This window comes from Phalacrocorax carbo, chromosome 7 (genome assembly GCF_963921805.1).
Source record: "Phalacrocorax carbo chromosome 7, bPhaCar2.1, whole genome shotgun sequence".
NCBI lineage: Eukaryota > Metazoa > Chordata > Aves > Suliformes > Phalacrocoracidae > Phalacrocorax > Phalacrocorax carbo.
The window spans coordinates 17,451,492-17,473,720 of record NC_087519.1 but is presented as its reverse complement, the minus strand read 5'-3'; the positions used below and the strand labels follow the sequence as shown (position 1 = coordinate 17,473,720).

At 40.3% G+C, this 22,229-nt stretch overlaps 2 protein-coding genes across 8 annotated transcripts in view; one reads left to right on the top strand and one right to left on the bottom strand.

Annotated features, from left to right (window-relative positions):
* Window positions 1-599: 599 nt before the first annotated feature.
* Window positions 600-9,011, bottom strand: LARP6 (La ribonucleoprotein 6, translational regulator). The gene is made up of 3 exons (XM_064456562.1): window positions 8,538-9,011; window positions 3,691-3,883; window positions 600-2,650 (listed from the first exon to the last, which is right to left on the bottom strand). The coding sequence occupies exons 1-3, from the start codon at window positions 8,771-8,773 to the stop codon at window positions 1,577-1,579; spliced, it is 1,503 nt and encodes a 500-aa protein (XP_064312632.1). The 5' UTR covers window positions 8,774-9,011; the 3' UTR covers window positions 600-1,576.
* Window positions 9,012-11,065: 2,054 nt separating this feature from the next.
* LRRC49 (leucine rich repeat containing 49) overlaps window positions 11,066-22,229 on the top strand; it is a 58,292-nt gene continuing 47,128 nt past the window's right edge. For 3 of the 7 annotated variants that reach the window (XM_064456557.1, XM_064456555.1, XM_064456552.1), the window contains exons 1-7: window positions 11,066-11,503; window positions 12,901-12,963; window positions 13,498-13,585; window positions 14,213-14,410; window positions 15,961-16,060; window positions 17,049-17,252; window positions 18,826-18,892. In XM_064456557.1, the coding sequence (XP_064312627.1) occupies window positions 11,081-11,503; window positions 12,901-12,963; window positions 13,498-13,585; window positions 14,213-14,410; window positions 15,961-16,060; window positions 17,049-17,252; window positions 18,826-18,892 (1,143 nt within the window). In that variant the 5' untranslated portion in view covers window positions 11,066-11,080. Of the gene's footprint in view, window positions 11,504-11,530; window positions 11,843-12,900; window positions 12,964-13,497; window positions 13,586-14,212; window positions 14,411-15,960; window positions 16,061-17,048; window positions 17,253-18,825; window positions 18,893-22,229 lie in introns of those variants that run through there. The other 4 variants (XM_064456553.1, XM_064456558.1, XM_064456554.1 and 1 more) reach the window with 4 other exon arrangements.

The following is a 22,229-nucleotide window of genomic DNA, read 5'->3' as shown; positions in this document are numbered from 1 at the left end:
GAGGTAAAAGAACCAGGAATATAGCTGGGTGGCTAAAGAGTGATCCACAGAACTGGGGAATTGCTCTGTGTGTTACTGCAGTTATTTATGCTGCAGAAGTGTAAGCTTAGAGTGGAAATGAAAGTTGGAAAGGATGGGGAGATGTTTTGGGATGAAAAACCATCATCTGATTAGAACCTTGTCATGCACAGTTCCCAAGCTGTGCATTGGAAGCTGAAACCTTACCTCCTCACTATTGCTCGGCTCATTTTTAGGAGTGCAACTTAGAAGTAAAACTGCAGAGTTTCCTCCTTTGGCTTCAGGTAGGATTGTAGTTAAGTTTTTAATTAAAGCGCCTCTTGCTAGGCCTGCTTGTAAATTCCGAGTTAACAGTGAGATAACCATTGTTTATAATATTGTATAAAAATGACTGTGACATACAGTCAGAGTGAAGCATCGCCATGGAAGTGAGCATCAGTAATGGGGCAGAGGACCACTCCCCCCGCCAAATGTAGTGGAAAGGCCGAGTAACTGTTTCTGGAATTTGATATGGTATAAGATGAGGCTTAAGTATCTCTTCAGGAACAGCTCAGCATATTTTTCAAGTAAAACATAATAGCTCTAGAATGAGTTAATATTTTTGTTTATTTCCATCTGATTATGAGATAAGACTTACAGAACAATCTTCAATGCTCGGAGTCTTTATTCACCCCATGTGAAATACATACTTTGGTCCTACTAAACAGCATTGTCTTTAGAGGCATATGCAAGCAGAGAGCAACTGCTCACTGTAGCATGTTATTCAGAGTTCCTCCTGAGACAAACACTGACAGTCTTCAAAACCTCTACTCCTTATGGTTAGGCTGGTAACATATCACAGCTTGTTCTAATACAACCACTAAGCTGTAAGTATTTACAGACTGCTCTTCAGGAGCATAGCTTTGCAAACAATGTAGTTACATGAGTGATTTAAATGCCTGGTTCAAACTAATACACTAAAGTAGCAGCTAATGTAATGCCCTTATCGCATTATTAAGTGCATAAGATGTTTGGGAGATGAGAACATCTCTCATGTGAGAGACCTGGAGCCCTGGGGCTGTTCAGACTGGGGAAGAGAAGGCTCAGGGGGCAGATCTTGTCAGTGTTCTTACATATCTGATGGGAAGGAGTAAATAAGGTGGTGCCAGGCTCTTAGTGATTCCCCATAACAGGGAAAGGGGCACAAACCAAAACACAGGAAATTCCACCTGAACATATGGAAACACTTTTTTAGTGTGTGGATGGTTGAACATGGGAGCACACTGCGCAGACAGGTGGGGAGTCTCTGCCCTTGCAGATACTCAAAACCCTAAGTGACCTGCTGTAGTGGACCCTGCATGAGCAAAGGAGGTAGACTGGGCAATCTCCAGAGATGCCTTCCAACCTCAGCGATTCTGTGATTCTGTGAAGTAAGTATACAAATGATAAAGTTTCCATATGAATACAAAATATTTTAAAATTAAATACTGACTTAACTCTGTCACTCCAGTGACAATTTTTCACCAGGCTTGAACAAAAGCAGTCGTCTGACCTGTGAAATTGCTTTTTAAAGAAAGATTTATTCATGCTTTGTAGCCTTCCCTCTTTCATCTCTATTGTGGAATCCTTTTGTGCCATCAGGACCTTTAGGCAACCGCAGCACCCCTACAGGCAGACCGTCCGCATTTTGTATTTTCCGAGCTAACATGGGGCTACTGATGAGACTCTTCTCCTGCATTACAGTTTGAGCTTTTCTTCTCTGTACCCAGTGGCTACCAGAAGGAGTGATACTGCTGTCCGAGGAATAATCTGTACATTTCCTTGGAATCTCAGGGCTAGTGCTTGGGTTAAGCTTGCTGTCTTCGGCCAGCGGAGACTTTCTGGTTACTTTTCTTAGGGAAGAGGGACTGTTCCAAGGACTTGATCGGGGTGACACATTAGGACTCAAATGGTTGTTGGGGTAAATGACAGGGCTCAAATTACTCCTAGTATTTGTTGCAGTACTTTTGCGTCCTGACAACGGTGATGTAGGATTACTCTCTGGGTCAGAAGAGCTATTTGCTGACGATTCATCACCGACAAACTGAAGTTCCTCAACTCTCTTATTAAGGGATCTAGCCTTCTTGAGGCTCTTACTGCTATCTTCATCACGGTTCTTGTCTTTGGGAACTTTTTTCTTGGGAAGCTTTATGCCTATTAGGACAACTTTCATGCTGGTCTCTTTCTTTTCAGTACACATGAAGTCATGAGCACGTATGGCAGCATCTACTTCCTCAAATTCTATAATTGCACACTCCTGAGATCCCAGTTGGGGGTACCGACTGCTGACCCTCCTGATATTGGGTGGTAGATCCCTGCCAGGCTTGAGAAGACAAACTGATGAAATTACACCAAAAGTTACAAAGGCTTTCAGGAGATGCTCCATTACCCTTTCTTGCACACATCCATTTTCTTGTTGTTCGTTAAGAGCCTGCAGCTCAGAAATCATGTGGATATCATACACCAGTAACATCCTGGAAGGGAGATTTTCACTTGGAAACACTGGAACTGGAGTATTTCTTCTAACCTTTCTGTTGTCATCATTGAGCTCAAGAGTGTTAGAGTACTTCAGTGCATAGGCTGTGGTTCTCCAGTCGTGAGTCAGATGTTTCACCTTGAAGACAGACACAGGTTAGGCAGCACAACTGATCAAACCCACTCAAACTAATTACAAAAAGTCAAGGCAGATGCAGGCCCCAGTCTATAAACAGTTTTCCTGCTGTAATGGCCGTCAGTGAGCTCCTGTAAAGCTTGTGTCCTGTTGAAAATAGGAACTGACACTCAATCTCAAACTGAAAATCATTACTTAAAGCCTGCTCAAGGGATGTTTAGTCATTCCATACCTAGGTCTGAACCATGATCAAAATCCATGTTCTGTGGGTTTTATTATGTTAAATGTACAAGTGAGTAGTTTTGCCAAGTTTAGGACTTCTTTTATTGATTTTTTTCCTCCCTCAAAAATGTCAGTTTATAACAAACCCCAAACTTTCCCATTTCCAGGGAGTGTTTTTAAGAGTTTATCTGTTATCGGTATAATCTGTTTGAAGTGGTCTGAAGTAACTGGGCATGCCTTAACTTCTAGACTGAATAGCTCTGCAAATCTGTCAGATCCAGAATCTTGACAAAGTGTTTCCAATGTAATTTTAGAAATCCGTTACGTACACATATTTACAGAGGAGTTCCTGCTATTAAAAAAAAAACAAAACCAAAACCACCTCACCTTTAAGTGACTTTGGTTGCCAGATACTTTCTACTACTCTTAATTTTGGGGTCTCCACGCATTTGCAAAGGTCAGATTTGCTATCCCTTCTCAGAGACAAGAAAGTAACTTTACTTAGATACTCATGTGTGGCTGATCTAGAAATTTATTTTATCCAGTGTCCCATTTACTATGCCCTACTCTCTCCAAGAATAATTTAAAAGTGTAGTTGCTTGAAAGCCTATGACTTCCCTAGCCAATCATGAACGAGTTCAGCAATTGAAGTTCTAGATAAGAACAAACTTATCACATCAAAATGGAACCAACCTGAGAGAGGTAAAGTGGAAGACTGTAAAACCGCCTCAAAATAAGTTATTTTCATCTAATCTCTCCTAATATTTTTAGATTCATCAGCCTTACCCAAGGCACTTCCAAGTCTTAACAAGTTAGCTTACCTTCTTAAAAGAAGTGAGGAGTTTAACATTAACGTAGCCCATCTTATTTCTTCGCACGTGCTTTAGAAGGAAGGCATCTTTCTCAAGGTTCTCATCTGAGAAGTAATATTCAATCTGTGCTATTAACTTCTGGATCAGGTCATTTTCTGGTGGCTTCCAGTTCTGGTCAGAGTCATTATCATTTTCCCCACCACTGGAAAAGAGTTAAATCATTTTAGTAACAGACCTTCATCTTACATTAGTGGGTTTGAAATAGTCCTTCAAAATGAAAAGCTGTAACTGTAATGCTGATTCCCACTTACTTTAGCCATAGGCACTGAATGGGTATTGCCCTATCCATCTGAGGAGGCCAGCTCCGAGGATGAAGCTTTCCAGTCAGAGTAAGGAATCAAGTTCCTGAGCTCACTCCAAAACTGTTCTTGGTGCAGAACAATGAGACGTATACATTAGCATCTTGAAAACACCCTGCCATTTCAAATCCTACACTGAAACATGAAATGCAGGTGCACAGGCACTTGGTGCTATACAAAGTTCCTCCGCTGACAGTGTTTTATTTCTCTGTATGAAGCTATTAAACATCGGCTTGACATTTATGTGCTTCATGAGTAGTGTTGCATACCAATGAATAAATACTCCAGCTTGACGCAGTCATGATTTCTCAAGCCCCATCACCACATAAGTGCAGAAGCCAGTATCCAGGGGGTAAGAAAAACTGACAGGACTACTGCACTTTTTACAGGTCACTTCCAGAGTGACGGAGTAACTTAACTAGTAGTTTACCAAGGGACTTAAAGCTGTATGTATGTTTCAGATTAAGGACTTTGGTGCAGTAGCGGCTCATGTACCTCCGGAACAGCTGTATATGCACGCATACGCAGGTTGCTAAGAAGTCATTCTCATTTTTTCTCTGCCCTTCCCAACACATTGTCTAGGTATCTGTGCAAAATGCAGCACTACTGAGCATCCTATCCCAAAAAAAAGATACAGCAACCATGGATTTGAGATAAACTACTTGCCACATACAGTTACAGAAACACGTTTGTTGCTGAAATACAAAGGACCATTTAAATTGTTACCTAGCATTTGGGGCAGATAGCAGATTACAGCCATAGCTATCGCTGTAAGAACTATAATGCACAAGTCTATCTTAAGCCAGAGCCATTTTTATAGAAACAAAGCTTCTGTTAAAAAAAAACCCAAAAACAAATAAACAAAAAACCCTCTCATTTACTAAGGTCCCTAGACCCTATAAATCACATAATACTTTGATCTCCCATGTACCTGAGCAACAAAATAGGAGGAGTCACACGTTTTCCCAAAATAATCTTGAATGGCTTTTACAGAGCTTGTGAAATCATTAAACAAGGGAGCAGGCATCACACTAGAGCCTTCCAAGGGCTATATTGCTGGGAGGTTGCAGGCTACTGGATCATCTTGCTTTGTGGCAGTTCTGTGCCAGAGATGAACTGGAGACTATGTTTGTAATGCTGACTGGTGTGCCTGGGCGCAGGCAGGAGCACCGCCTTGGCAAGTGCTTGCTGTACGTCAGAAGATGCTGTTCAGGTCAGTGGGCTCTGCACAGGGAAGGTGCGCCCAGGTGTGACAAGTTATGGCAGTTCTCTGGGACCGGGCTTTTTGAAGCTAAGAATTTATTTACTTACTATGTTTTTTCCAGTGATAGGGCAACACATCAGATATGCATGGATGCTCACTCACACAGTCCTAGTCTCCTGTTAAAATCCCCCTGGCTACTTCAAAGGAATGACAAGAGTGAGAGATCAAGAAACATAATTTGACAATCCTGGAAGTAGGGGATGATAGATGATGTTATGATTAGGATAATAAAAAACATTTAATGGCCAGCTGTGGGTGCTGGTTTCAGGAGGAAGAAAAAACATGGTTAAGTGTTTATTTTTTATTCATGATACTCCCTTACCCCACTACTTCTCATTTTTCATTCACCACTGATTCAGAACTAGTGTGGGCACAAGAAACATAGAACATTTCAGCATTTTTACATACGCACACACTGCTAAGGAAAGCTTACCTTCAATTCAGGAGCTTATAGGGTTTTTAGAGGATTTTTTAGTACAGACATTTTCAGGTATTTGGAAGGTTTGGGTGAAAAGAGATGGAGCATCATGCTTGGGGAAAAAATAAAAATGACCTGCATGTTTGCAAAGATCAGTATCATCCTTGCTTACAGTGTTAACACACTAAATCAGAGTGAAATAGGTCTCCTCTCACCTCTCTAAATTAAATATAGGTCACACTCTGAATTATACACCATTTCTGTACTGGGCAGATAGTTCAGCTTTTACAAAATCTTTAGGGCTCTTACAACATCCCTCACTAAGTACTGTATGGAAATTCCACCTACAGCAAGTGCCAAAATTTGCGACTAGCTCCATATTCATAATAATGACCACTTGGTAGTACCTCTAGGGTATCCACTTGACTACAAAGGTCGTTGATAAATCAGTGTTCCTCGACATTGATTTAAAAAAAGCACCTAGTAGTTACAACTTTCATTTACTTATTTCTTTATTCAGAGCTTTGTGACAGATATGCTTGCCAAAACAGCTAGGACAGACTGAAACCTTTTAACATGGTGACTCATCTGGCTATTAGTCACACAAGAAACTAAACACATACCTGCATAGAGGATAGATTCTGAGATTTAAATATCAAAACTCACAAACAATATACTAAATTGTCTGGATAGAGTCTAACCTGATAAGTTTTTGCTGAGTCTCGAAAAGAATAAGGTATAGTATTAAAATAAGCACTATGCAGTGACACAATTTACAGTATTAAGTTGATGTTCCAACAATGCCATCACTCAAAGGCAGTGCAAATCTGTTAACAAAAACTAGTGAATACAATACTGGGTGCCTACTAATGATACATGTGGCTGTGGCTATCATTAAATGTCAGTGTCTATTGTGAAATGTTACATTTTAGACTGACAAAATCATAAAAACATTGAGCTTTCAAGCTCAGATTCTTCCCGTATCCGTCTGTATCCAAAATAAACCTAAGTGTAGCATGAATAGCTTTACTTCATGCAGAGGAGTACCACCTGTTTCTTCTTAAGAGTCTGAAGATCTTTCTGGAGCACCTGACAGCTAAATGGCTGAGGACTGAATGTCACAAATACTCAGAGATCTCCTGAAGAACTGTGGTGCCTTGACATGAGGAAATGGTTTTCATTTCTTAAGTTATAAAGACCTAGAAATTGAGGAAAAAAATATCTGAATTGTCTGCCAGCATAGCTGGAGAGTGAAATGGCCCATCCCCAGCAGTTTTAGACCATCGCTGACAATTTTTTGAATGCTTGGGTAAATAATTTCCTATCAGATGTTGCATTCCCAAAAGCAAATTTTTAGCCATGGTTAGATATAAATGGCAAAAGCAGCATTTGTGAACTCCACTCACCTACTTCTGATGCAGAGCCTTTATAGTTCTCTCCACGCCAATAACTCTGGCCTTCCCTGGATCAGGAAGAGGCCATTTGCAAAAAGGCAACCTCCACAAGAACCGAATATACATCAGCACTGTCAGCAAACATTTCAGAAGATAGCACCTACTGTAGAGGATTAAGTAAGCAGCGTTTAAGAGTTAGCTATTATGTGTTACAATCCTTGAAGAAATAAACACCCTTTTGTCTAGTCTAGACCAGGGCTAGAAGGTCTTACACAAGTAGCATGGTCAAAGAAAACACATGTAAAAATATTTGGAACTTAAGGAATCAGTAATTGGAATGCAACACTAGGCTGCTGTACACATTTGATTTATAAAAAAAGCCAGTCACGTATGATTGTGAGAAGACTAAGTAGACTTGGGTTAAACATTTTACTTGTGTCTAGGTATGCTCGCTTCCTGTTTCTGTAGGGCATGGTTGACAACTTCAGCAGCTGCAAAAAATTCCCCCTCCCCAGCTGCCCCACTAAAATTTAAAATGATGTACTGCAGGCCATTCCGAGTCAGTGCTAGGATACGAAGTTAGAGAATCGATTAGAAACAACTGATCTTTGAACAAAACACCGAATTTCATGCTACTGTACCTAAATCTTTATGTAACTGAATTTATTACTGCATCTGCAGCTTTAGTACAAAACACAACATGAACTTCAACTAGTGAGCTTTGTCTGTGCAGTTTTCTGGTACAGAAATCCTGGCTGGTCCTTTTACATGTAAGAGATTCTGGTAGGCATCAGTAATAATTCCTGTAACTTATTAAATACAGATGACACTACTGGCAGCATCAGACTGCCAAGTGTAGAGTAGATTATAAAGTGGTGGTTTCTTCAGCATTTAAACTGGTCGACTTCATGTCTAGTCAACTTGTTTCCAAAGCCATAGAACAGGTCTGCTTGTCCGTGTCTTAATTCTACTGAAGAAAATCTCTAGCTTACACGCAATAAAAACCAAATGGGGGGGAAAAAAAACCCAAACTCCAGAGCAATAACCAAGTCTAAAGTCCCTTCTGTAAAGGACAATGAAGCGGAAATGTCGGGGCCTCCACAGCCCGGCACTTCTCGCCGCGGGAAAGCCACGTTCCCGCCCCGCCCCGACAGCGGGACTGCACCCGCCGCGCTGGGCACCCGCAGGCAGTCCGTCCCGGGCCCCTGCCGCTCCCTCCCTGGGGGTACGCGGACAGTCCCACGCCCGAGAGCTTGCCCGCCGCTGGAGGCTTTCTTGCGTCTCCCACCCCTCCCCGTCGGCGTTGCATCAGCCACGACGGCCCCGCTCCTCCCCCCGCGCCGCCAGGACCGCAGGGAGAGGCGGCAGCCGAAGGGGCCCGAGGCCGGGCCCCTGCCCCGCCCGCGCCCCGGCGGGCTCACCTGGAGCGCTTACGCCCCCCCGAGTCCTCATCGCTGCAGCTCCCGCCGCCTCGCGCCGCGGAGCACGGCGCGCCGCCGCCACCTTCCTCCTCCTCCTCCTCCTCCTCCGCGGCCGCCCGGACAGCCACTCGGATCCGCACGGGGCCGCTCCCCACCGTCAGCTCCGGGCCAGCGGCCCCAGCCCCGGGCTCCGCTCCTTCGGGGCCCGCAGGGGCGGCCGGCTGCCGCTGGGCCATGGCGCCCGGCGGCGGAGCGCTCCGTGCCGCCGGGCGGCCTCAGCTCGCCGCCGGCACCACAGCGGCTATGCCCGACCTGCGGCAGTTGCCGCCTCCCCTCGCTTCGCCTGTCCTGCGGCGGCAGCGGCGAGCAGCGGGGCGGCGCTGCCAGCTCCACTCCCCGTACGGGGACGGCCGAGGGAAGGACCTTTCTCGCCGACCGCTGCACTGGGACTGCTTTTATTGCAACAGACAACCAGCCCCTCACCGAAGGCTTCTCCGCCCCTTGTACGGCTGCTGCGTCCTGCTAGAGCGTCGCGTTTTACGAAATTTAAAAAGGTTACGCTGGGGTGAGTGTGGGTTTAAATGCCGAGGATGAGATTTGGAAATAAGAAAACTGAGTGAACAAGGACACCATTGAACGTACGCTGTTTTTTGTAGAGCACCCCTCTATAATTCTGCATGGTACTTAAACAGAATAAAGACATCACCCAGTAAGAACTGATTACAATACAGAGGCCTCTCTTCTGAAACACTTATGCATTGATTTATTTTGAACTTAAGATTATTGCACTACATTTTAGTGGACTGTTTCAGCTATTAAAGTGAAATTATATTCATGTTTTCAGGAGTCTAAACTATTTAAATATACCATGTAAATATTCAGTCTTCAGTCAGGGAAGATCTTTCTTTCAATACTATCTGAACCCAAACTGCTAAACCGAAGTAGGACCTTTTAAGTCACCGCCTCATTTGTGGTATCCTTATCTTTGTACAATTAATCTCAATTGTACTCCACTGTATTGCTTCAAAGCTTTAGTCTTAAAAATTTGGATTGGCAAGAAGTGAGGCTGCACTCAGGGGCCAGTTCTTCTCATCACTGTGACAAACAGTCCTCACGAGTCAGATTTGCTGGCACCACCAGATTGTGGGACTGCCGCTCTGCCTCGGTGTGTTGAGCTTCTTTTTTAATGTGCCTTAAGCAATGAAATAGTCTGTGTATGCAATGTGATTACACACATCACTAACCAAATCTCTACTTCTCTGCGAATGGAACAGAGTCAGTACTAAGTCTTGGGTATGGCATTGCTTTGCTATTGATTTCAGTGGAAGCAGAGAAAGAAACACAAAATACATATTCTAGAAGAAAGTACATGCAGGGACTGTGGGTCTGATTCTGTATTTGAGTTCACGTGCGTTGTTTGCCTCCCTGGGCAGGAACAAAATCAGGACCAGTATGAGCAAAAAAACTATTTTGTGCTACAGTGAACCTAAATGGTGTGTGAGAGACATTTCAGTTTATCTGATGACTCCTTCTGTCAAGGTTAAGTGAACTTCATGTTTTAGAGAAGGGCAATAGATCTGTTTTTTTGCCATCCCAGTGGTCACTGCACAGAACTGGCCTTGTCAATGTTTAGCTCATTTCTTTGAAGAGTCCTACTATCGTTATCATCTAGTCTGCTACAAATACATTAAAAATGTTGAGAGAATTAGTGTAGATGAAGACTGATGTAATTTCAAACAGTGTGTTGATTACTGCTGAAATTACCAGGCTAATATTTCTTTCTAGAATATTCTAGAATGCTTAACTACTAGCAGAGATTAAGCAGTATTTGCAAACGTGGGAGAACTTAAACCTACATGAATAACATACACAAGTCCCTTGGAGGGGAATCCATATCTCAGCTGAGTTTCTGATACCCAGCGAGGCCTAATCCCATGAACCTCAACTGTGCAAAACTTCTACAGATTTCTTACAGCACATTGTTGGTACAATATTGTCCACATACCATTAAAATCCACCCCCATATTTTGTATTTCTCATAAAGTAAGCCATAATTACATTATTTTTCTGTCACCCTTTCAGCAAATGGTAACTAAGATGACAATACACAAAGCTAAACACAGGATATAGATGGGAAAGAGGGCTTGAGGTGACTCACAGCCCTTCCACACACATATGGCCATGCTGTTGCTTTTTCAAGAACCAAGTTAAGTTCTTGATGCATGTGTTTAAAAGCATCCACTACCCATCCGTGGTGCTTCTGGGCTCCAAGAGATGCTTGGGGTTAGCAGGTACTGACCTGCCTGCAGCCAGAGCTGACATGAGACTGAAGTACTGATTGGGCAGCAGGTGGGTCTCTCACTCAGGGCACCACATCTGCACCCCAGCTCTCCGAGTCATTTTCACATTTTGTGACAGGTACGCACCTGCAAGGCAACTTCTTAAAGCAGAACAAGAAACTGGAAGCTACATCCAGCTTCTTATCTTTTCACGGATTTTCATACATACTCACCTGCATTTAGAAATCAGAAAAATACAATCATATGAGTGTCTTTTTACTACTGGGGGGGGAGGGGGAAGGCGGACAGCCGCGCACTTGCGGGGCCCCCTCCCGCGCCTCCACAAAGCCTATCCCCCGGCCCCCTACCTGCAGCCGCCTCACCAGGCAACAGGTGCTGAGCGTGGCTCCCGGAAGGGGCACTGGGGAGCAGCAGAATGGCCGCGTCACGCGCCCTCACTTCAGGACTTCCCTCAACTGCGCTGCCTCAGCCGGTGGGCGGGGCGCCAGCGGGGCTTGCCGGGAGCGGGCCGGAAGCGGCGGTTGCCCCGGTAACAGCGTAGGGATTTCCGACTGGGGCGGCGGCTGGCACGGAGGTGCGAGGTGTTGTGAGGCACGGAGGAAGCAGCGTTACATGGTGCCCAGCAAGTGCCGGCCCGCCAGGGGCCCTCGGGCCGCGCCTGGCCCGGTAGGTGTTACCGGTGGGGGTAGCTGGGGGTATCCTTCTCCTCAGCCATCGGTGTACGGGTGTCGGTACGGGAGCGGTGGCGCGCCTTCGCTGCGCACTGGCTGAGCACCCGCCACCCCTCAGGAGGGTGGGTCCGGGCGTCGTCGTGTCTGAGGGCGCGGCCTCGCAGCGGCTCCGTGAGGCTGTGTGACTGTCCGTGCTGGGGCCGCGGGAGCGGAGGAGGTTGGGGGCCTTGCGCGGTAGGCGCTCCGCAGTTGGCGGAGTCCCCGAGGGCAGTCCCTTACTTCGCGGGGAGGCGGAGGCGGGAGAGGGGAGCGCAGTGTTCCCCGCGCCTGACAGGTGTGAGGAAGCGTCCTTCGCGTTATTGGTACGGAGCCTCTTGCGTACGGAGAAGCGGCTGTGTAAGCCTTTGGGTTAAATGTTTCTGTTAAGCGTTTTATTGAGCAAGTAGGTGCTATGTTTTGTTACCTAAATCCGATTAAAAGACCGGCACATCTTGCCTTTCAAAAAAAAACCCCTAATTTCCCATATTTAAACGTAAGCACTTTGACGTGCGGAAAGCGGACTCCACAATTTGTAAGACTGTAAAGTAAGTATGTTTATTCAGCGCTGGGCGGCACGGGGGTTAGTCCCACCAAAGTCGTGCGCACCCGCGTGATAGTTTGTCTTGGATTTATGCAATAAAACATTACATATACATAAATTTCCCAATACGCCTATACATACGCATGACCTTTCCCCGCTTCGTATTAAAATCAGCCCCAAAAAAGTTATTTCCATAAATCTTTCCCAGCTGAGCTTGCGCAGTGCCTCCTCGTGGTGGTCGTCGGATGTCGTAAAGATGAAGGCTACTGGCTCCTCTTCGTCACCGCTAGTAACCTTTTGGTTTTGCGCAGACTCAGTTATTTCTTGACACTTGTCCAAACTGCAAAGTCCGTTTTAGCTGGCTCTTGAGACAATTTTCTAACCTTATCAGGAATTTGTCCCTCGCAGGTGGATTCCAGGCCTCCTTGCTATTTATTTTACACAGTGGCTAGATAAGCGTTCTGCAACAATTAACTTTCAGCTGGATAAGCATTCAGCAATAGAACAGTTAACATTTGTTTTCCCCCTTTCAACTTTTTTCTTTCATAATGAGGATAATACTCCCATGATAGTCACATTTTCAGGGTATTTTTAAAACTAAAAACAGTCGGATTTTTTAAAACTAAAATTATTTTGTTTTTCTTAGCACTGTGACGTATTATTCGTCAAAGTTTGGCAAAATAGTTTTTCTTGCAGGTTTTGCTATTAAAGATATCTTTATTTTTTTAAAAAAAGAGTTATATTCAACTCTTTGTTTTGATATGTGTTTTTGAAAAAAGTAACGTTCCATTTCTTTTTCTTCCAACTTGCAGGTTAATAATTGTGGTCTTCAGCTGGTTATCCAGACCTCATCACTAACAGATAAAAGCAAACCAGTAATTACCTTTTATTTAATAGCTATAGTAATTAATGCAGTTGTATGGTACAGCCAAATTTGTATGCTTTTAGATAGGAATTGCCTTTTCAGTAGCAATACGTTGACTTTTAATATAACATCTGATAGTCTTTTGGTAATTTTTTTCACCCTATTAAAGGTACATAAAGTAAAAACACAGGGATGTACTATAGCCTGCCGTAAACTTATATATACGATTTCTTAACGCTTCCATCTGTACCACTTTTCCTCCTGTGATAGTGGTGTTCCTTATAGGGTGGGTTTTTTTCTTTATTTAGTCAACTGCAGATGAATGTGCTGGCAATTTCCATATTTTCATTTTGGTTTCCAACAGGGAAATTTTTCAGTTGTAGTATCTTAGTAGAATGAATATTCTTTTTATTGAAGGAATTTTTTTTAAAGCATTTGCAGAGTTTTCTGAGAACTGTGGTTGTTACTAAGGTTGTGTTTGTCTGTGTAAAGATGCTACTTACATTTGAAAACGCTAACATTTGTCTTAAATATTGTGTTACAGTTTGAATTCAGGATAAATAAAGAACAATCATCTTTCCACAATAGACTTCTGCAGCATGATCTGGAAAAAAACTATTCAGGAAGGCAAGGTGATATTCAGTAGGGTTTGTTTGTCTTTTGTATCTGTTTTTATTAACTGAACAGTAAAGAAAGACTGTATTATGATTAGAATATGTAAGAGTGACAGCTTTTCCTAATTGGCTACAGGAATTCAGTATAATTGCTGCTGCATCACATCCTGAAACCACTATTCTTCTACTGCCTAGTGCAGATGGCTTTTTTGATCACTTGTGTCCATGGAGGAGCATCCTTTCTTCTACCTACAAAGCCACAATCAACCAACTGCTGTGCTGTACTGTACATTCCTTCAGAAGCCACACAATTCTCTCCTATAACATTTTATTGGATGTTTAACATTTCAGTGTATTTAGACAAAATTTGTCTTCATATCAGGGTTCCGAGTTAGAAACTGTTTTTCCTATTGTGCTTGTGTGTTTTTGGCTTTGAAAAGCACTTCTTGCCCCACTGCTGCTTGCCTGTCATATCAAAATAGTGATTGGTTAGAATAGGAGATCAGTTTGTTATGGCAATTTTTTATTTATTCTGGTAAAAAATAAAGACCAACAGCTGTTCAGAATGGGTTGATTTTTAGGGATATTATGCAACTTATTAGGGAGTAAATTTAAGTCTGCAGTTTAGTTTTGTTTCCACCACAGGAGACCAAAGAGTATTAAGTCCTTTGGTGCATAATAAGCAGATATATCTTCCAGTACCATCCAGTCTGACGGAACTTTCTGGATTGGAATTGAAGCACAATACAGGTTCCTTGTCAGGATTTGGCGAGTCTTCTGTTCACATGCCTGTAAAATCCAGATCCCGACAAAGCAGCCACAGTGTTAGTTCACATGCTTCAGGTAACAGTGGAAACTTTTCTTGTTAGCCTTTTCTCTCTATTTTTTTTTTTTTAATATGGCTGTCTTACGGAGAAGTTATTACCTGTAAGATGTGCTGCTTCTGGCTGTCAGAATGTATGACAGAATGGCAAGTGTTGCCTGCTGTACCCTTCGGGTATTAAGAGAGGTTAATAGAACATTGTTGGGAAACCACAAGAAATCTTTTACAAAATATAATATCAGCTTTTAAATATAGGCTTATTATATACTTTTCTTTAACAAAAGAGCAGTAATAGGGATCTTTCACACATGTCTAAGAGGAGGACACTGAAGAAGAAAGTCACTGTACTACCATTGTGTCATGTTTCAGACCGATTTTTAAGTCTCTGATCTTAGATTTATTAGCTTAAAAACTTGCGATACAACCAATTTAAGATTTCTACAGCAATGTTACAGGTTATTTTTGGTCTCACTGATTTTTCTTCACAGTTTTTTTCACTTTGAAGGACACATAGAGAATGTTAGTTGTTATGCTGGTTTGTTGGAGTAGCTAGTGATAAAATGTTAGAGTAGCACTTAAAAGATTCTAAACTGAACAACAAATTGTTTAACTTTCACAGGTATCTCTTCTAATGGTGTATTTTAGGCAATGAAATAACAAGTAAAGCAATTAATCTTTTTTTATTGAAGAATTAATGTTTTTTCCATTAACATAATTGATTTATTTGAAAGAAGGAAAAAAAGGGGGCAAACAGGTGGAAGTTGAACCTATATTCTTGTGGTAGTATGCATGCATGATGATTTTGTGGTTGGGCTCGATGACCTTAAAGGTCTTTTCCAACCTAAATGATTCTATGATCTATTTTTGACCAATATTTTTCAATGGGTCATTTTCCAAATAAGTCAAAGCTCGCAGAACACATTTCTTAATTTATTTTGCAGGTGTTCTTAGTCGTCCTCCCTCTTCCCCCTTATATTAACAAAATGGATAAAGATGGATAGCTTTGTAAATATGTTTTAAAGGGCTGCCTGTTTCTTTCTTGATAATGGAATTAAGTGTAATACCAATGATTACTAGGTATTGCATGCATTTACCTTTAAAAGACTTTGCATTTGTTTGTGGTTTAGTGAGACTGTTTCAATGTTTTGGTGCTTTAGATTCTAGTTCCATCAACATCTACTTGATCTGTGTCTTTAAATTAATCTTACGTTAGATTATATGTTCTTTAAGTTCAGATGCTGAAACTGTGAAAAAATTATAGGACATCATTGAGTAATTCTAATCAAAACAAAACCATCTACAAAATAGCTGTTTGCAACAAATTGCTGTTAAAAATCTCTCAGAAACCAAACAAATGGATGTACTTTGGAGAGAGGATGTAGAGAAATGTAGTAATAAAAAATGACAGGGAAAAAAACCGATGGAAGTACTGAATGGAGGCAAAATGCCCTTTCATGTACTGTGTATCTCTTTACATCTAAGAAGAAAGAAAATTCTGCCTTTATTACCTGTAGTTAATGAAACGATTTTACAAAGTAGTTCATATATTCTCTGTACGATTTTCTGATAGATAACACAAATTTTGGGAACAGTTCATCAATAACACTTCCTGTATTGCAACGTACTGCTGAAGAAAAAATACTGAACTCTGATCGACTTACCCTGGAAAGGTGAGAAGGTTATGGAGTAGACACGCCATAGTTGGTGACTCTTGTGTCTGATGATCTAAAGTGATGAGAATCCCGGTAATGCCTGCGGTCTGAGTGGTGGGTTTTGTGTTGTTGGTTTGTGTATGTGCGTTGTTGAAAGGACCCCTCCCTGAAAAATTCTATGAATGTGAGTGTACTTGTGATGAATGTATCTGTACAGGGGGCACATAAGGCAATTAGGGCTTTTCATTGTAAACTAAGGACCTAGCTTAGGAGTCAAATGCAAGGTCATGCAAGTAATCTATAGAAAAAGGCTGTCTCCATTAGTTCTAATCTGATGTGTTGATTGTAGTGTGGTCTTTTTGTTATTGTTTGTTCTTAACCGGGACACACACAAAAAAGTTTTATCTGAAAGACATTTAATTGTAACTTTTTTTTTGTTGGGGGTGAAGTTCATGTAGTCTGGAAAGTTTTGTCATGTCAGTAACACTCCTGGAATAATCTGAAAATAAGAATAACCGTTTTCAGCATAATTTCCTGTATCTTTTACTTTACCACTTACTACTTAATGTATTTATATTGCAAATGTAAAGGTCTGTAAACCAAAGGAAAATTGCGTAGACATAGAACACTTTTTGAAGTTTGATCTAAACAGGCTGCTTATGTGGCATCTGATGAAAAAATTTAAAAATTGGCAGGCTGTGTCTGCTGAAATTTTAACATGGTCACAACATGAAACTTCCATGTAGTTTCCATGTAACAAGCAAATCTCTAAGAGGACAGGCTTTCAGAGGATTTTGGAAGCACTTCTGCTGTATTTTTGTGCTAATTTTTTAATAGTAAGGAGTTACTGCCTTATTTACAGAGTTTAATTAGCAAGCCAAATTACCTTAATATTACCTTAATCAAGATAATACACTTTCCTCGATTCAGTCAGAGTAGGTGAGTAGAAGGTGGATTACCAATTTGCTACTTATGTGCTTTTTGTCTTCTTTCTTTTCCATTCCAGGCAAAAACTGACTGTTTGCCCAGTTATCGATGGGGAAGATCATCTTCGCCTTTTGAATTTCCAGCACAACTTCATAACCCGGATCCAAAATATTTCTAATCTGCAGAATCTTGTTTTCTTAGATTTATATGATAATCAGATAGAGGAAATAAGTGGGCTTTCAACTCTGAGATCCTTAAGAGTCCTTTTGTTGGGAAAGAACAGGTAACAATAATAAAACTAATTTAAAGCACTTCTTTATGGTGTAACAACTGTCATCTGTCATTGTTTCTGTTAGAGTTTTCAGATTATGATGTTGGCTGCAAGACCAGTGAGCTAGTCCCTAACGTTAGCTAAATGTTAGGGATCCCACTGAGGAAGCACACAGTTTTTGCTCATGATGTTCTTCAGAAACTCCCTTTTTATGTAAATTTTAGCAACCCTTCTGAAGTGTTTTATGTGCTTCCATCTAATCTTCTGTTCTGACTGGCTATTAAATATGTGTTCCTAGGTTTGTGTGACTGGTGGAATCTCTTCTCACATCGTGTAAAGTATTCACTGATTCTTTATAAGCTTTAAAAAGTATTTCTGCCTCATGTATTTATTTGAGAAAAAAATCAGATGAATCATGAATTTTATTGCTTATTTATAGATTCTTTTCTGTTGGGAGATACAACTTGCTAGTTGTATTAACTTTCTAAAAATATATTTCAAAATTTCTAGCCTTTAATAAATTAATAGAAGTATCTGTGGGATTGCTCACACATCTAGGGTTGTGCTCTGGTTTAGTTCATTTCCTTATTTTCTTATATTTCCGAGTATCTAAGAAGTATCCTTATATCTCCTAGTTCAGCCTGTATTCAAAACTAACAACTTTCAATAGTGCAGTATGTTACTAGAGCTTATAGCTTTTATACTAAAATATCTTGCCTGTAGAAATTAATTTTGTTTAAAGCAAAATATTGGGGCATGGGTAGATAATTTTAAGGTGCTTTAAGGAATTATTTTCCAAACTGTAAGTACGTTGAGTGCTGTGTAGTTTCTTTGCCTAGAAGTGTGGTTTGGAGGTAGGTAGGACAAGACGTAGTCATAAATGATTACAAGTCAGCCACAGTTGCTAGCAACTTGTCTTGAGCTTGATCTATATGTGATCTTTGATTATTCTCAAAGCAAATGCATAATACACATGATGTTTAATATCATCAGCCAGTAGATGATGCTGTTGAGTGTGTAATAATCTAAGGTTGGAATCTGAGAAGATAGGACAGGACAGAAAAGTTTTAAGACAGTGAAGTTGTACAGACAAGAAAGACTTCCAAATTGAGGGATCTATATTGTCTAGGAAGGGCCAGTGGCTTTCAGGTTTTTTAATTATCTTTTATTTTTTATTCTTCTAACAAACTCTCAAAAGCCTGTCTCACTATAGTCTTTATTTAAGCTGGTTTGGAATTAGCTGTTTGCCAGTAATAATGTTTTTTTTATTAATTGGGTATCTGGATAGGTTGGTTGTTGACTTTGTTTTCTAGTGGTGCAAGTATTCCTTCCCTTTTCATCTTCCCAGAAGAGCCACGTACATACTGCTGCTATTGCATTACTGACAGTCAGCAAGGAAGGTGATAGTCCGAGGCATGCTCATTAATTTTTTTTTAAATTTATTTACATGGTTCAGAACCTTGTTATTCTTCTGTTACTCATGATAGGCAGGCACAGATGGCTAAGTTCTTGTATTAGCTGGTAAATGAAAGATACTTGTTATCTAATATGAAAAATATTTTGTTTCATAATTGAAATTTTTCAGAATAAAGAAGATCTCAAATCTGGAGAACCTAAAAAATCTTGATGTTTTAGATCTTCATGGAAATCAGGTACAGTACAGTAACTTGATCATTTATGTTTCTTGTGTAGACAACATGCACTTCCTGTCTCTTTTACCAAACTATTGCTTTTTGAAAGGGAACTGGTAGCAAATTTTGCAACTCTTGAGGTTACAGAAATAAATAAATTAATAACAGGTGGCATGATGTTATTTTGGATCGTGGTATTAAGTCTCTTGTACTTTCAGCATTGTGTTTTTGGAAAGTTAGTGATTAAAATGCGGAGTCAACTGAGTGTGACTATACCACAGCTACTTACACTAGATTACTGGTCTGCAGGTGAGTGCTATTAAAGTAACAGAGTCTTAGAAGTCATAGCAGAATTTAAGGTCCCACTGATAGTTGTGTTGTTTCTACTGATGGTGATCTTACAAAACAAGATCCCTTACATATCTGTAGAAGACTTAAATTTGTACAGGAAGAAGCAGAATGAGTCCAAGCTCTTGATTGATTCATGCGTCTGAATGGACTTAAATCACTTAATGTCTATTCAGTTTTCCCAGTTTGAGACCAAGCAGTCATTTCTGTTTCAAGTGGTGCATGAAGTTTTAGCTGTAGTACATGTAAGAGGAAGATTCTTGTTTAATATGTGTGTCAGAAGCAGCATGGAATATTAAGGGCAGCCAAATATAGTAGTATTTTGTAAAAGAAACTTAAAACACATGTAATACAAAATGTTCCATAACTGAGCTGTTTAAAACAACACATGGTTATTGTGACTATATAAGACCAATGTGTGAATTTTCTGGATTCCTGTTCTGACAGTTTTGACGTCTTACTGATTTCTCTGTGTGTTTGTTCTTTATTATACAATTGCTTGACAATGGGGAATGGGAATGCTTCTCTTTTTTTAAGGGTGGGAGGGAACAAGCTAGCACTATAATGAGTTATTGTTTTATGTGATAAGTTTGTGGCTTCTTTGAATAACATTAGTCCAGTAGCATGCATGTTGTACAGTGGCAGAGGCAGTATAGGGACAGATAACGACATCACCATTGGAGTCTTAGAGCACCTGTGTTTAGAGACGGCTACGTGTTTGTATAGTTATAATCCTTTTCTTATTGCTCTTTTAATTTTGGGGTTTTTAAAAAATGTTTTTGATAAAAATACTTGCAAACTAGCTGTGCTAGTCAGTGCACTTTTATAGCACAAGTGGAGGAATCACTGATGGAAATGAAACAGGTCATGCGCAACTCAAATTATTGTGAAGTATATATGATTTTTTCCCTTTCTTAAATTTTTTTTTCCTTTAAGTGTCTGTACAACTCCTTTTATATTAATTACAACTTTATTAGGAGTTTTGGGTGTAGTGCCCAACTGGCTGCTGCTAGATCTGCTTCATAATAATAGGCCTACTTTGGTCCAGCAAACATAACAAATGATCCTGTATCAGGAGTTAAGTATTCAATCTCTGGAGCATAATAAGTGCTTTTGTTTTTCAGAAAGTTTCAATCATAAATGTACATGTGAAGGGCATAAATGTTATGAATTATTTTCTGCCTTTTTTTTTTCTGTAGATGTAGTGTATTTTTCATGGAAGATGAGAAAAAGGCTGTGAACTTCTCTTCCATTAATAAGTTATCTCTTCCTTTCCAGTTGAGATATGCACATTTTCATGTTCTTTTTTCCCTGCCTTTGAGGAATTTAGAATTTAAAACACCAAGCTGCCATGCATATTATTAGTTATTTTTGAAGGCATAAGGGAAGAAATGCTGAGTTTGAGGCATATCGGCTTAGCGTATTGGTGTCTTGTTCTGAAACCTGGGGTGTTTTTTGCTTATTTAATAATGAATAGGGGGGCTTTGTCTTTTAACTTTATTTAGATTTGTGGGATCTTTATTTATGGCAGTGTTCTAGTCTATCATAAATGGTGTTTCTTCCACATTGTAAATTTCTCAAGAACAGAGTTTAACCACAGAATTGGTTTTAGGAACTTCAAAACATATATTCCAGTCCGTAGCAATTTAAACAACAGATCAGTAGAATTAGAAATGAGGTGTTGGTATATAGTTCAAAATAGTGAATTCTGATCATTGTTCTGTTGATATAATGTCCTGTCTCTAACATATATTTTTTCTTTTAATTCAGTACAGATCAATTAGAATTAAGAATGCAGAAACAGAATATCCTGCTTGTCAGTTATAAGATAAATAGTAGAAAAGAGGATTTGCTTTATCTTAATAAGCTCTTGATACATCTGTTTCCTTAGATTGCTTGTGGCATTATCCTGCACCCCGTTCTCACAGGAAAGTAAAAAAATGTACAATAAATCTAGTCAGTTTTATGATTTGGAACCAGTGATGGGCAGCAATTTTCCTTTATCAGGATGGTTCTTATTCAAGTAAAAGGTGTAACAGCACTTTTGTGGTGTGCATCACTTAGGTCTTCTTTTCTCATACCTAAAGAAAAATGTAATTCACTTCTGGTGTACAAAAGTGTCATTGACTGTATGTGCTGGGTGAATATGAGACTTCCTTTGGATATTGTTTTCCGTTGCTCACTTCCAATAACTGCCAAACAGGCTGTATAGGTTACTTAATGTTACCATCTTTTCAGTCATGCTCTGTTTCTTATGCTTACAGATATTTTTATATTTTTATGGTACTTTTGTTTTCATTTTACATTCAAAGTTTTGTTTCTTAAAGATGTGAGAAATTATTTAATGCTGTATACATGGGAAACACATTCTTGATCCAGCACAAAACTTTAAGGCTATTTTCTAGAAAAGACAGCTGTCCGTGCGGTATCATTTATATATTATTGCCAGGAATATTTTCAGGATTTACTACTTATGACAATCTTGGTCCACAATGCAAAATTCATACTGTTAAAGGCACTACTCAGACTCAGGGCACTTTGTTTTGCATTTATTTTCTGATTGTATTAGTTTAAAAAGATGGTTTTGTGTTTTTTGAAGAAAATGTTTGTAACTCTTACAAAAACCTGTCATTGTAGTTGAGTTAGTAGAAAGGGGTTTTGATACTAAACTTTCCAGGAAGAAATAATAGATTCTTTCAAGAAAGCTGCTGATAAGCTAAAACTTGGATGTAAGTTTTGCCTGAAGGCTGGCTGCTCAGTGAGCAAATTGTTGCATAGACTGTAATTGGCCTAAAACAGGGGTGGCATGTAAGTCAGGTGCCTGGGTAAGAGGTGGGGCAGATAGTCCTGGAAACAATTTCCAAACATGTTACAGTAAGAAGGCAACCAGGAGTAGTCACCATTAATTTATGTAGGAAATGACATTTTACAACAAAATGACGAGTTCAGTGGATGAGTAGAGTGCAATGGATATTTTTTATCTTGAATTTAGAAAGGTATTTGACACTGT

Coding starts and splice junctions, on each gene's coding strand:
- LARP6 (XM_064456562.1), bottom strand. CDS start 8,773: ATGGCCCAGCGGCAGCCGGCCGCCCCTGCGGGCCCCGAAGGAGCGGAG. Junction 3,884..8,537: donor GGGGGGCGTAAGCGCTCCAG/GTGAGCCCGCCG, acceptor ACTCTTTTCCAG/TGGTGGGGAAAATGATAATG. Junction 2,651..3,690: donor TCCTCACTTCTTTTAAGAAG/GTAAGCTAACTT, acceptor TCTGTCTTCAAG/GTGAAACATCTGACTCACGA.